The sequence below is a fragment of the Phyllobates terribilis genome, unplaced genomic scaffold (assembly GCF_046119375.1).
Source record: "Phyllobates terribilis strain yellow unplaced genomic scaffold, ASM4611937v1 Scaffold_12__6_contigs__length_324123572, whole genome shotgun sequence".
Taxonomy (NCBI): domain Eukaryota; kingdom Metazoa; phylum Chordata; class Amphibia; order Anura; family Dendrobatidae; genus Phyllobates; species Phyllobates terribilis.
This window is the reverse complement of record NW_027362772.1, coordinates 44,337,433-44,353,221: the sequence shown is the minus strand read 5'-3', so window position 1 is coordinate 44,353,221 and position 15,789 is coordinate 44,337,433. Positions and strand designations below refer to the sequence as shown.

Here is a 15,789-nt window from a genome sequence, read left to right as displayed (position 1 = left end):
CAAATGGTGATCAAAGAAGAACAAGAAAGTGGATTTCTTCACTAAAGGTATCAATGTAATCTGTATTACAGAGCCATTACAGCCATGTATTTACTTTACATTACCAAATCGTGCTAACAGGTTATCTTTTATTGCCATTTGGATTATATAACATCCATTCTCCTGATATTTGAAAAGGTGAGATTTAAATCTAATATATTTTACATCTCTTCTATGATGTTTATTTCTATACATACAATGGATATTCATAATACTGTTTCCTCTACACATCAATAATTTCATATTAAAGATTTACCTTCTGAAGATCTTCATAGGTCTGAAACATAAAGTTACCTTTTCCCAGCATTTCCATCCATCCCTTGACGTGATTAAACCAAGATCCATATGGCACTGTAATGGATAAAATATGAGAGCTGAGAGGATGCTGACAATTTTGTACGCTTACATTAATTTTAATTACTTACTGTTTTCAGTTAAGAATTCTTTTAGAAAATGTTCCATACTTTCTGGATCTTTGTAGTATGTACTCATTATTGAAAAATAATAAAGCGACACTGCAGCATCTTTAGGATCTCTGATTGTATATATGACCTGAAACAAACATTTCAAAAGCAAGAAATGAAAAATGCATATTGTTATATGATTATTTATACAATTTTATGTTTGGCCATTTACTTTAAGGATATATTCCCTCCGTAAAAGAAGGGATGGGATTTCATTAAAAATGGTGTCAAAACTAAATCCACCCAAAGGGTTAAAGATGAAGCGTGGTAAAATATATCTTGTTATAAATAAATGATTTTTCAATAACCTAATGTGAGGTTTTCCTTTTGCAGAACATACAGGCAACACTGGATCATGACAGTTTAAAAAAGAACAAAACAAGAACTGATGCCAGTTATAAAATAGATAGTTGAGTTGTGATATTTTGCACACCTTCATACTGTAATGATTCCATCCATTAGTATGTCTGTGCAGAGACGGACACCTCAGTTGTTCAGTCTGGTGCGGGGGCATGCTGAGCTGTCTGTGTTTTTAGGGACAGCTTGCCTGTCCAATCTGAGACTGGGAGGTGCAGAGCTCTCACCAAATTCTGCCTGTTCTCTTGATTTCTCAGCTATTTAACTGAGCTGGTAGTCCCAGATAATTGTCAGCCATAGCTTCAGCTCTGTCCGGATTGTTTTCCCAGTGCCTAGTGCCTTGCTTATTGAACTATCGCTGCCTGACCTTGGACCCCATTCTGACCATCCATTTGTCTAATCCTTCTGCTCTGACCTCCTATCCTCCTGACATTTTGAGCTCGGATTGTTACTTGACTGCTCCTTTGTGTCTTCCCTCTGTTTTTGATGTACCCTCATGGCTATTAACCTCAGAATATTTGACTATCCAGACTCACGGTTTGTCCATGAGAAGTGACTCGTGTCACATTATCGCTGACCTATAGTATGTGTTTTTATTTTTCACCAGTATAAAGCCTGTTCACACGCTCTGTGACCAGGTGGCGAATTTGATGCAGTTGATGGAGAATCTGACTATGGAATGCCAAAGTCTGGAATCATCACAGTACTAGTTGCAGGGTCACATAATTAGTTTTATGAAAACTACCTCTAGCCCTCCACTGCTGGCAGTGGCTGTGACATCAGTGCACTCTGACATATGGTTGGTCTCACCCGAACCTGTAATGGCCCTTCCAGATAAAATTTCAGGAGAGAAAGGCCAGTTTAGGATGTTCAGGGAGAGCTGTAGGTTATTTTTTACCGTGCATCCCCAGTTGTCAGGGGATGAGTTACAACGGGTGGGAATAATCATGATGATAGTGCAAGGGGGTCATCAGAACTGGGCATTTTCCTTGTCCCTACAGGTCCTAGACTGATCTTCTGTGGATGTCTTTTTTGACTCTTCAGGTCTGATCTATGACAAACCAAACAGAATCCAGGTGACTAAGGCAAAGATCATGAACATAGACAGAGGGGCCAAACTGCTGAGGACTATTGCACTGAGTTACGACAGTGGTCCACTAGAGCTCTGTGAAATGATGCAGCTCTCAGGTACCAGTTCCTTAAAAGTCTTTCCAAGCCTCTTTAAGGACGCTCTGCATCTTCAAGGTGCCCCTTGTTGTCTGGCGGAGTAAGTGACCCAAGTCATACGAATGGACAGTAGAATCTGTGAGAGACATGGTGCGTACAGCAGGTTTCCCCATTATACTTCCCAGGAGCAGGTCCATTTTTTGGAGGTAAAGCCATTGGTAGTTTTAGTTGCCAGTCTTCGTGTTTGTCAGGAATTCCACCGCACAAAGAGGGACAACACCGGGGAGATCATGCAATATCTGACGGTGCTGTCACGCTGTCCGTATTTCATCGAGAGTCGCGAGCACGCGATCCAGACTACTCGCTATGTGGATATCGTCAAGCGACCAGTGAGTGTATGGCATCATACCTCTGGGATTCCAAAGCCTGGAATCCGTACGGTCACTGTCAGCTTCGCGATAGCCAAATTATTATTAATTTTCTCTGCCACCATCAGCCGAGTTTGAAATATAATACAGGCCTGGCCAGACGCCTGTGTTTTGGCAGAGTATATGGCTTCGGGGAAGGGAATGATTACAGAGCAATAGAAACAGAAATATTAAATGCTATATGTAATCCAAAAGGGAGGCAGTGTTAAGGAAAAATATAGACAAGGATGTTAAAAAGAGACAATAAAATACATAAGCAGTTACATAAAATAAACAGGATAAAAAGGTGAAACTTACACTATAAAGTTCGCTGCGATGACTTAGTATAGGTGGAGGGGAGACACTCCGTTGACTGTTATCGAACAGGGTCCTCCGCTATAATAGAAATATATTCCTGGGCAAAGAACACTGTTTCAGCCTCAACAAACTATTTTATGCTGAAGGGAGAGACCCCCCTGTGATGACATCACAGGGGCTGGGCTCCACCCTTCAGATTTGTATTAAAAAACTGTTTTTTGAGATAACTCATAGCACGTTGATCCTAGAAGCCCAAATGTCAAATCATGTTTTCCTTTATGATTTTATCTTCAGTTAGAGACCACACATCGCATAGCTGCAGTCTGATATTCTGGTGTTTTTGCGCTACAGCTCCCTGATTTTGCTTACAGCTCTGGAAAACTACATATACATTCCTCGGCTGATTTGGTCACTAAACATATGGGTCCCATTATTGTTGGACCTATGGAACTCACAATATTTCATATTTCATATCGGAGTCGACCTGGCTATGGCTGGAGGCCGGGAATTGTTTGTGAATGCCTTTGAATTTAACGAACCATTTCCTCTTTCCTCCAAACTCTGGCCTGGGAGAAGGTGTCAATCTTTCTCAGGTCTGTGTTAGGAGAAAATACATTTGCATTTTAGCTGGTAACACTTCATGGCTGCAATGTTTGTGTAAGACCTTTTGGCTGTGGGTGATAATTTTCAGGAAGACACTGTATAATTGTCATCTCTGGACAATTACAGGAGAGGGCATGGGAGAAGGGGCTAATATTCTGTTAATATGTCCCTGACATTAATATGTTCCTAACAGTGTTGTGGAGAGAAAACCTAGATAAGATCTTTGTCTTTATTTGTAGTTTCACTGGACATTTTCTCAAGAAGTGTCCTCAGGTAAGTAAACTATTGGGAGAATGTCTGAGTCTGGATGAGAGCCGAGGAGGTCTCCCAGACTCCTAGGTACCTCTTTTAAATCAGATAAAGTACTGATGACTACAGTGTTATCCTTTGACAACTAGGTGTTATCAGCATTGGAGATCATTGACTGTGGGTCTGCTGCTAACTTTATTGATTTGGGCCTGGTTCTAAAGTTAGGATTAGAGACAGTTAGCTTAGAAAGACCCTTTCAAATTTTCACCATTGACAAAACACCATTAGTTTAAAATTTGGTCAAGAGGGTAATGGTGGATTTCATGCTCAAATTGGGAGCACTTCACTCAGAATCCATCTCCTATTTTGTTTTCGATAATTTACCTGCTGGGTTGGTTCTCGGGCTTCAATGGCTGCTTATTCACAATCCTGTTATTGATTGATGTCAGAAGGAAATTATTAAATGGAACCCCGATTGTTACAATAAATGTCTAAAATCAGTACAAATACGCTCCGCTAGTCTGAAGGGTCTGCCGGGGTACCTGCATGATTGTACTATTAATCTTGTTCCTGATGCCAAATTACCTAAAGCGCGCCTTTAAATTTTTCTGGACCTGAATGGACAACCTTGAAAGAATAAGTTAACAAAAGTTTTTGGAAGGGTCATATCTGTCTTTCTTCCTCCCCTGTAGTTGCCATATTTTTCTTTGTAAAAAAGAAAGATAGCGGCCTCCGTCATTGCCTCTATTTCTGAGAACTAAACAAGATCACTATTTAAAATACATACCAGCTTCCACTCATACCCGACCTATATACTTATACTTAGTTTCTGGGGGCTAAGTGGTTTTCTAAACTTGATCTTAGAGGGGCTTACAATTTGATAAGCATCCAGAAGGGTGATGAGTGGAAAATAGCGTTCTTAACATCCCAGGGTTTATTTTAAAATCTTACCGTGCCATTTGGGTTATCCAATACACCTGCTGTTTTCCAAAATGTAATGGATTTTTTGTGATTGCATTAGATTTTTTGTGATTTACCTTGGATGATATTCTAATTTTCTTGCCTGATTTGAACTCTCACCAGGAACAAGTCTGTGTAGAATTACAAAGGTTGAGGGAGAAATGTGCTTTTTCTGTTCAGGAAATTTTGTTCTTGAGATTTATCTTTTCTGCAGAAAGGTTTAAGATGGACCCCTGGGAAGGTGCAGGCAATTAATTGATTGGGTTCAACCTCGTGACCTTAAAGCTTTACAACATTTTCTTGGATTCACCAACTATTATAAGAAATTCATCAAAGGTTAATCTCAAATTGCTAAACTTCTTACTGACCTCACACGGAAGGGGGTGAATCTGAAAGTTTGGTCGCCGGATGCTATTAGGGCTTTTGAAAAAATAAGAGTATTTCATGTCTGCCCCCGTTTTAATCCAACTCGATCTCCAAGAACCATTTATTGTGGAGGTGAATGCTTTAAAAGTTAGGGTGGGGGCCGTTTTGTTGCAGAGGTCCAAAATTCTGAAGAAGCTGCATCTATGTGCTTTTTTTTTAAAAAAATTGTCATCTAATAACATAAATTATGATGTTGGGAATCGTGAATTACTTGTTAAATTGACTTTTGAGGAATGGAGGGATTTTTTGATAGATGTGGTTCATCAAGTTACTTTGGTCACTGATCACAAAAATCTAGCTTAAATCAGCTAAACGATTAATCCCCAGACAGGCCAGATGGTACTTGTTTTTCTCTAGGTTTAATTTCGCTATCACATTCAAGACAGGGTCCAAGAATGTGAAAGCTGACGCATTATCTCACAGTCTCGGTTCAATTTCTCCTCCAGAACCTCCATCTTCCATTCTTCCTAAGGGTATTGTGGTTTCTATGGTAACCTCACAGTTGGAAGAGGAGATTCTAAAAGTCTAGGCATTGGCTTCTTCTGCTACTCCAGCATCCAAATTATTTGTGATTGTGTCTGTTCCAGGAGTTTCATCATTCTGTCTTGAGTGGTCATCCTGGGATTACTGCTACGTGGAAAGCCATAGCTAAAAAATTTTTGGCGGCTGTCCATGCATAATGATATTAAAGATTTTCTATCCACTTGTAAGGTTACATGGATTCCCTCTTAACATTCTGTCTGATAGAGGAGGGCAATTTGTCTCTAAATTCTGGAGAGATTTTTCTTGTAAATTGGGGATTAACTTGTTTTCCTCTGCATACCACCCTGAAACCAACGGTCAGACTGGGAGGACAAATTAATCTTTGGAACAAATTTTATGGTGCTTTGTACAGCTCAGCAGGAGAGCTGGTCTTCGTGTTTACCTCTTGCTGAGTTTGCCTTTAACAATAAGGGAAATGAGTCCACTGGAACCTCACCATTTTTCTGGAATTATGGTTTTCGTCCCCATTCTGGTGAGTTTTCTAGGATTAGTTCTGAATGTCACTGTGTAGACACTTGGGGATGTCTGGAGGGAGGTTCAAAAGAATATTGGAACTGCTCAGATTCACCAAAAACAGAATGACGATAGAAGATGTTCGGTGTGTCCTGTTTTTAAGGTTGGGGTTGGGGTTGGCCTGTCATCCAGAAAATTAAACTTATGGTACCGTTGGTAATGTTGGGCCCAAAGTTCATCAGTGCCCATGAAATTATGGAAGTGGTCAATCCGGTGGCCTTTAGGTGGAAGCTTACTCCATCTCTCCGCATCTCTAATGCATTCCATAAATCCTTGTTGAAGGGTTTAATCCCCTTGGTGGTGTCATCCTCATCCCCGCCTCATCCAGTTGCTCTTAATGCCAGTTTAGAATATGAAGTTGGGTCTGAAATTCCCTCCAATGTCTCATCCACTGGGGGAGATACAGAACTAAGTAGAGATCCTGGGTCCTAGCTTGACATGTGAAGGCTGGGCGGTTAGTCAGGGCATTCCATCTGAAGTATTTTGGGAAACCTTGGGATCCGATAGCCCCCGAACTAGTAGCAAACTACTGTAATGATTCCACTCCTTAGTATGTCTGTGCAGTGATTGACAACTCAGTTAACCAATCTGGTGCAAGGGAGTGCCGAGCTGTCTGTGTTTTTATTGACAGCTCGGCCATCCAATCTGAGACTGGGAGATGCAGAACTCTCACCAGATGCTGCCTGTTCTCTTGATTGCTCAGCTATTTAATTAAGCTTGCAGTTCCAGATAGTTGTCAGCCGTAGCTTCAGCTCTGTGTGGATTGTTTTCTCTGTGCCTAGTGCCTTGCTGTCACGGGTGTGTTGGATGTGACGGACAGTTGCCATGCAGTGGATTGCAGGAGATCTCTACGTTTGGCATTGCAGACAGCTTCTTAGATAAGAGACTTTCTTTAGGACCGAGTGGCTACCTCGCTCTCTGACCCGGGTGTACAGTATACATACCTGGTGTGTCTGAGAGGGAGTCGTCGGTTATACTCATTTTAACTTGTGAAGCTTAGCAGGAGCATACTTCATCCTCTCTGGAGCTTGAGGTCGTGTGCTTATTTGGAGTTCATCTAAAGCTAAGCCATTTTCTCCCTGTTTTGTCAACCCTTGTTGTCTATAGAGTTTAGCGGAGGTTGACTAGTGCTCATCTCCTCCCATCCCTAGCCGTAGTCAAATGCCAAGAACAGTAGAGGGAGGGACGAGTGCGGCGATTGCTGAGGAGGCAACATAGGGACGGGAGTTGAGACAGTGTGACGTCAGATCAGACAAGGAGGTCTCCATTTCCCCCTTTCCCTAGTGTCTGGGCTCCCTTTCCCTTTTCCCAATGTGTTGTACTAGTCTTTCCCACACCTGGCGTGACACTTGCTTATTGATCTATCGCTACCTTACCTTAGACCTCATTCTGACCATACATTTGTCTAATCCTTCTGCTTTGACCCGTTATCCTCGCGATATTTTGACCTCGGACCGTTACTTGACTACGATTTTGTGTCTTCCCTCTGTTTATGACGCACCCTCCTGGATATTGACCTGGGACTCCTTGACTATCCTGACTCATGGTTTGTTCAAGGGAAAGTGACACAGCATCACACAAACCATTTTTTTCTTTATGACCTTCTCAGCAGTAAGCTAGGAGTTGTTATCTTGCTGCAAAACTTTCTAATGCATTTGAAATATTCATATTTGATCAGTTTTTAATTAGTACTGGATTTTAAATTCTGAGGCTTTTGGCTTTGGAGATGCATATCTGATAGAAATTGTTAGTGTCCCATCAGAGAAAGTTATGCCTTTTCATGGCTGGTATGCACACTGAATTGGCAAATTGTCACACATGAATGTCCCAAGAACCTTAGATTTATATGAATATTCTATAAACCAGTAATATCCTATCAAACAGTAATTGTCACGCTGTCTCTGTGTACTGGAGGTAGGGGGCCTAAGCTGACCCTAAGCTGGGGCCCCGACTAATCCCTCTACCTGGAGGTACTGTTAAAGGTACAGAGGTCCAGGCCGCCAGCGTAAACCCTACCTCCTGAGGATCCCTGCACGTAGGTAATCTAGTCCTGAGAAGGACCCCGATCACAACAAAAGGGGACAGGTAATAATATGCCAACACTCAGTACTTAGATGAACGAGACAGTACAAAGGTAAAACCAAAACCACCTTGCATACAAAAACTACACAACTACAACAGAGGGAACACCAACGGGAAAGGAGATAAATGATAAAGCGAGGAAGGGAAAAAACACTCCAAATACACTTAGCTCTGAAACTCCAAATACCACAATCCGCTCTGTTAGTCTGCATGAAATGCTTTCACCGACAACTTCCCTAACAGAGCAGCAGACATATGAAGGAATCTCACTACTGCAGAATTGATTGCAGCTGGGCGAGGCTGGACCTTGTCTAGCACAGAGGGAGAGAGTTAACTCCCTCACTGCCGAAAAGCACAAAACACCAAAAACTCAGCTGCGAGAAGTCAGGCTGTGCAATCGTGACGATCTTCGTGGCGACACAACCATGACAGTACCCCCCCTTCTACGTGGGGCCTCCGGACCCTCAGGGCCAGGTTTATCCGGGTGAGTCGTGTTGAAGGCCCGAATTAACCAGTCTGCGTTAATATCTGAACCAGGAACCCACATCCTCTCCTCAGGACCATACCCCTTCCAATGAACCAGGTACTGAAGGGACCGACGATTAAAGCGTGAATCGATGACCTTCGATACCTGGAACTCCAAGTTACCATTGACCACCACTGGAGGCGGAGGTAAAGGTGACGGTATCACCGGCGCCACATACCTCTTAAGCAACGATCTGTGGACCACGTTGTGAATTTTAAACGTAGGGGGGAGATCAAGACGGAATGCCACTGGATTAATTATAGAACTGATCTTGTACGGCCCGATGAACCTGGGACCCAGTTTCCAGGAAGGAATCTTAAGTTTTATATTCTTAGTAGACAACCATACCAGATCGTTCACACTTAGGTCCGGACCAGACACTCTCCCCCTGTCAGCCATACGTTTGTAACGGTTCCCCATAGTACTCAGATTATTCAGTACCCCTCTCCATACAGAAGCGAGTGATGACGAAAATCGTTCCTCCTCAGGAACCCCCGAAGAGCCCCCTCTACTGAAAGTACAAAACTGGGGGTGAATACCATATGCCCCAAAAAACGGGGACTTACCAGTGGACTCACTCCGCCTATTATTAAGAGCAAACTCCGCCAGAGGTAAGAAAGAAGCCCAGTCCTCCTGGTTCTCTGACACAAAACACCGGAGATATGTCTCCAAACTCTGGTTCAGACGTTCCGTCTGATTATTGGTCTGGGGATGAAAAGCCGATGAGAACGACAAATGCATCCCCCGCCGAGTACAAAATGCCTTCCAGAACTTGGACACAAACTGAGACCCCCGATCCGACACCACATCGGAGGGTACCCCATGAAGCCTCACAATCTCCCCAATGAACACCTGCGCAAGAGTTTTAGCATTAGGAAGGGCAGGAAGAGCGATAAAATGTGCCATGTTGCTGAACCTGTCAACTACAACGAGAATGACAGTTTTACCCGAAGACGGCGGGAGGTCTGTAATAAAGTCCATAGACAGATGAGTCCAAGGACGCTCCGGGATCTTCAAAGGTAAGAGGGCCCCAGACGGACGGGTATGTGGGGTCTTAGAGCACGCACAAACCCCACAGGACGCAACAAAAGTTACCACCTCCTTATGTAAGTTAGGCCACCAAAACCGACGCGAGAGGAGATCCACAGTTGCTTTACTCCCTGGGTGTCCTGCTAAAGCTGAGTTATGGTGTGCCTCGATCACCTTTTGTCGTAGCTGATCTGGAACAAACAGTCTCCCTGGAGGTCCAACAGGGGCGTCCCCCTGAGCCTCCAATACCTCCTCCTCAAGCTCAGAGCATACTGCCGACACCACCACCCCCTCTTGAAGGATAGGAACCGGGTCATCCGTATTCCCGGCCCCAGGGAAACTACGAGATAAGGCATCCGCCTTCACATTTTTTGACCCAGGACGAAACGTAACGACAAAATTAAACCTGGTAAAAAACAACGACCACCTGGCTTGTCTGGGATTCAGACGTTTTGCAGGCTCCAGATAAAGCAGGTTCTTGTGATCGGTGATGACGGTGACCGGATGGACTGCCCCCTCCAAAAAATGGCGCCACTCCTCAAAAGCTAACTTAATGGCCAAGAGTTCCCTATTGCCGACATCGTAATTCCCCTCGGCGGACGACAATTTTTTAGAGAAAAAGGCGCACGGATGCCACTTACCAGGGGACGAACCTTGTGACAACACTGCTCCCACCCCTACCTCGGAAGCGTCTACCTCTACAATGAATGGCTGTGACGCATCAGGTTGAATGAGTATGGGTGCCGAGGCAAAACATTTTTTCAAGGAGGAGTAAGCTTGACAAGCCTTGTCAGACCACCTAGAAAAATCCGTCCCCTTTTTTGTCATGTCAGTGAGAGGTTTAACCATGGACGAGAAATTACGAATGAACTTCCGGTAATAATTAGCAAACCCCAGGAAACGTTGTAGTGCCTTAAGATTCTCAGGCAGATCACACTCAAGAACTGCCCGCACTTTCCCAGGGTCCATACGAAAACCGGACGCTGAAACCAGGAAACCTAAAAACTGGAGTTCCTGTACGGCGAACACACACTTTTCCCATTTAGCATACAGTTTATTATCCCGCAAGATCTGTATCACCTGCCTAACGTGCTCCTGATGAGACACCAGATCAGGCGAGTAAATTAAGATATCATCCAGATATATGACAACAAACTGTCCAACCAGGCGGCGAAAAATGTCATTAACAAAGTGTTGGAACACCGCTGGGGCATTAGTCAGACCGAATGGCATGACAAGGTTCTCACAATGCCCCTCCGGAGTGTTAAACGCCGTCTTCCACTCATCCCCCTCCTTCATTCTAATCAGATTGTACGCCCCCCTGAGATCCAACTTAGAGAACCATTTGGCGCCCACAATCTGATTAAAGAGATCGGGAATAAGTGGGAGCGGGTACGGATCTCGGAAGGTAATCCAACTAAGTTCACGGAAATCCAGGCAAGGGCGTAGGCCTTCATCCTTCTTCTTCACAAAGAAGAACCCCGCGGCCACCGGGGAAGATGAAGGTCTAATATGCCCCTTAGCCAGACTTTCAGAAATATAATCCTTCATGGCCTACCTCTCAGGACCAGAAAGGTTATACAACCTAGATTTAGGTAACTTGCCCTCAGGGAGCAGTTTTACAGAACAGTCATACTCGCGATGAGGAGGTAGTTCCCGACACCCCTTCTCCGAGAATACAACCTCAAAGTCCACCAAAAATGGAGGCAAGACCCTAGGAGTGACCGCACCGACGACCGTATTCATGCAGTTTTTATTACAGAAATTACTCCATTGGCTTATCTCTCTGGATTGCCAATTAATAACCGGGTTATGCTTAGTTAACCAAGGAAGGCCCAACACTATAGGAGTGGGAAGACCCTCCAACACGTAGCAAGACAACAGTTCTTTATGTATTGCCCCCACTTGAAGTTTTACGTTATGCACAACATGCAAAAAACTTCCCTGACCGAGGGGCCTGGCATCGATCGAGAATATGGGGATGGGTTTAGCCAACTCACTCAAATGCATACCTTGAACCCGGGAAAACCGAGCGTCCACCAGATTAGCCCCGGCCCCACTATCTAAAAGAACAGATATCTTCTCAGTTCTCGTACCCACCACCACCTCCGCCGGTACGAGAAACTGAGATGACCCTAGGGACGAAATACCTACTCCCAGATTGCCGTCCACCACACAACCTGGGATTAAAAGTTTTCCGATGACTCTTTACTCTGCAAAGGACAGGATGGACACCCCCGAATAAAATGTCCCTTTCTCCCGCAGAAGAAACACTTTCCAGTCTTGTGGTGTGCCACCGGTCCCCTTTCCCGAAATGATGTCCCTCCTAATTGCATAGGCTCCTCTGGACTGACCAGGGGAACCACCATATGAGGGGACCTTGTAGGAGGTGGAGTCATCACAGGGGGTGGAGTTATCCCGCACCTCTCCCGAAGCCGTCTGTCAATGCGAATAGCAAGGGCCATAGCGGCTTCCAGTGACGCGGGAGAGTCATACTGTGCCAACACATCCTTTAATTTGTCGGATAAACCTTGACAAAACTGGCTCCTAAGAGCCGGATCATTCCACTGGGTGTCAGTGGCCCACCTACGGAACTCCGAACAGAATTCCTCCGCCGGACGATCTCCCTGCTGGATCCTACGTAACTTAGATTCAGCAAGGGAGATCCGATCCGGGTCATCATATACAAGACCCAGAGCAGCAAAAAACCTATCCACTGACTGGAGAGCCGGGGAGCCCGGGCGAAGAGAGAACGCCCAAGATTGTGGGTCCCCTTGTAGGAGCAAGATGACAATTCCCACCCTTTGTTCTTCACTCCCCGATGACCGAGGCCGCAGCCGAAAGTACAACTTGCATGCCTCCCGGAAAACAAAAAACTTGTCCCGCCCCCCAGTGAACCTGTCAGGGAGAGCTACTTTAGGTTCTGGTCCGGCTTGCTCCTGGGGATACAAAACCTTGGACCTAATGTCCGCCAGCTCCATGGACAAACTCTGCAACTGTCAAGCTAGACCGGCTACTGGATCCATGGTAGCTGGAGAAAATCTAAGTGGTCGGTGAAAATGTCACGCTGTCTCTGTGTACTGGAGGTAGGGGGCCTAAGCTGACCCTAAGCTGTGGCCCTGACTAATCCCTCTACCTGGAGGTACTGTTAAAGGTACAGAGGTCCAGGCCGCCAGCGTAACCCCTACCTCCTGAGGATCCCTGCACCTAGGTAATCTAGTCCTGAGAAGGACCCCGATCACAACAAAAGGGGACAGGTAATAATATGCCAACACTCAGTACTTAGACGAACGAGACAGTACAAGTGTAAAACCAAAACCACCTTGCATACAAAAACTACACAACTACAACAGAGGGAACACCAATGGGAAAGGAGATAAATGATAAAGCGAGGAAGGGAAAAAACACTCCAAATACACTTAGCTCTGAAACTCCAAATACCACGATCCGCTCTGTTAGTCTGCATGAAATGCTTTCACCGACAACTTCCCTAACAGAGCAGCAGACATATGAAGGAATCTCACTACTGCAGAATTGATTGCAGCTGGGTGAGGCTGGACCTTGTCTAGCACAGAGGGAGAGAGTTAAATCCCTCACTGCCGAAAAGCACAAAACACCAAAAACTCAGCTGCGAGAAGTCAGGCTGTGCAATCGTGACGATCTTCGTGGCGACACAACCATGACAGTACCCCCCCTTCTACGTGGGGCCTCCGGACCCTCAGGGCCAGGTTTATCCGGGTGAGTCGTGTTGAAGGCCCGAATTAACCAGTCAGTAATGTAATTTAACATTTTGATATTCCAAAATGCAATACTATGTCATAGAGGGTGTCAGGTTGTTTGGGGCTGGCTCAAAAACAGAGACTGGTCCATAAAAGGCAGTTGCCATCTATGTTATATAACTATTACCTGATCAACCCCTTTAAAGCCTGGGGCGTATTAGTATGCCACAGGCCATCACTCGCGATTCAGTGAGGGCTCTGGCAGTGAACCCGCACTGAACCAAGCACATGACAGCTGATTATTAAAGCTGACATGTACCTGCAACAGCCGCAGGTAAAATTGCGATCCACCGGCGGCTGTTAACGAGTTAAATGCCGCTGTCAATCCCTGACAGTGGCATTTTACAGGAAGCGAGTCACTTACCCCGCCCATCGATGACCCCGTCACGTGATCGCGGGTTACTGATGGGTTGGCATGACAACCCTGGGTCTGCAGCAGACCCCAGTGGTTGTCATGTAATGATTGCTATGAGCGCCACCTAGTGGTCGGCGCTCATAGCACAGGAGCATTTCTGCTACAAAGAGGTGATCTGTTCATCACCTCTATGTAGCAGAGGTGATCGGACAGTTGCTGCTTCTAGTCTCCTATGGAGACTATAGAAGCAAGCAAAAAGTGTAATAAAAATGTTGTTAAAAATAATGAAAAAAATTAAAAAATATAAAAGTTTAAGTCACCCCCCTTTCGCATCATTCAAAATAAAATAATAAAAAAAAACCACATACACATATTTGATATCGCCTCGTTCATAATCGCCCGATCTATCAATATAAAAAAAGAATTAATCCGAACGGTAAACGGGGTAACGAGAAAAAAATTCTAAACCCCAGAATTACGTTTTTTGGTCTCCGCAATCATTGCAATAAAATGCAATAATGTGGGATTTAAACATCGGATTTAGCCCAAAATGGTATCTATAAAACCATCTGCTCGGCACACAAAAAATAAGCCCTCACCCAGCCCCAGATCCTGAAAAATGGAGACGCTAAGGGTCACGGAAAATTGCGCCATTTTTATTTTGTTTTAGCAAACTTTGGATTTTTTTTCACCATTTAAATAAAAACTCCCATGTCTAAGTCAATGGGTAACTTTCCAGGTCTTGCTCTCATCAGGTAAGCGGGTGTACAGTTGGTGGAGTTCACCGGGATGTTGTTATATAGGTCCACCAAATCTGGTAACTTCTCTGGCCACAGGCTACGTTCTTCAAGGGGCAACGTCTTCAACAGATCTATTACCACCTGGTTCATTTTCTCACACAACCCGTTGGTCTGGGGATGATATGGTGTCGTCCTTATTTTCTTGCAGCCATACAAGTTACAGAATTCTGAAACACTTCTGCTTCAAATGCTGTGCCTTGGTCGGTAAGCACTCGTTCAGGGTAACCGTGCGGGCGACAAAAGTGTTGTTGAAACGCTTTGGCTGCCATCGTAGCCGTCTGATCTTTCACTGGCACTACTACTAAGAACCGGGAGTAGTGGTCTACTATGGTGAGAGCATAGACATAGCCTGACCGGTTTGGAGCTAGCTTCACGTGGTCCAAGGCTACCAGTTCAAGTGGTTGTTTGGTTATTATGGTCTGCAGGTGAGCCATCTCGCTGTCACGGACTTTCTGTCTCAGGTTGCATGGACCACATTCTCGACACCATCTCTCGATTAGTTTCCTCGGTCTTAATATCTACGGACTTTGGACTGGACCTTTATTTATTTAATTTATTTATTTATGTATCCCAGGAAACATGTCAGTCTGACTAGATGGGTTGCAATGATACCCCATCCGATCTGAATCTTTACTTCTATAAGGACTGCATTTTCTTTATATTTATTGCATTGTGAAATGTATATGGTGATGTACATTATTGAATCCTGTCCACCCATTTTTCTCCGGGATTTATTATATTCTGTATCTTTTCAGCTTAGGCTTTTATATATTATAATAGGGCACTTTTAGCAATTATTATTTTATCTCTGTACCTTTTTTTTAGACACTGAAATATTTATCTATGGTATTTTTTTTGCAAATAAGCACTTTAGACATGTGTATACATATATATATATATATATATATATATATATATATATATATATATATATACAGCATATATATATATAATATTTTATATTTATGTCATTTAAATCCTTATAGATGCTTAGGCATTATTAATTATGGTTATTGTATATTGGCCGAGCAGTTTAATTAGTGCATCCACAGATGGTCGCGGCCGCGGCTAAATCTAAAATATAATATACGCTGTAGATATTAAATTATATTGTAGGGCACTGAGCACTTAGTCACTTTATCATTATGGCCATTATGTCAAGCTATATAAAT

General features: G+C 44.0%; 2 protein-coding genes across 7 annotated transcripts in view; both read right to left on the bottom strand.

Annotated features, from left to right (window-relative positions):
• LOC141172013 (sulfotransferase 2B1-like) overlaps window positions 1-15,789 on the bottom strand; it is a 388,130-nt gene that overhangs the window by 89,736 nt on the left and 282,605 nt on the right. For all 4 annotated transcript variants that reach the window (XM_073655777.1, XM_073655776.1, XM_073655778.1 and 1 more), the window contains 2 exons: window positions 465-591; window positions 296-390 (listed from right to left, as the gene is read on the bottom strand). In XM_073655777.1, the coding sequence (XP_073511878.1) occupies window positions 296-390; window positions 465-591 (222 nt within the window). The remainder of the gene's footprint in view (window positions 1-295; window positions 391-464; window positions 592-15,789) is intronic.
• Window positions 1-15,789, bottom strand: part of LOC141172014 (sulfotransferase 2B1-like) — a 913,436-nt gene that overhangs the window by 615,048 nt on the left and 282,599 nt on the right. The gene's annotated exons all lie outside the window — the stretch shown is intronic.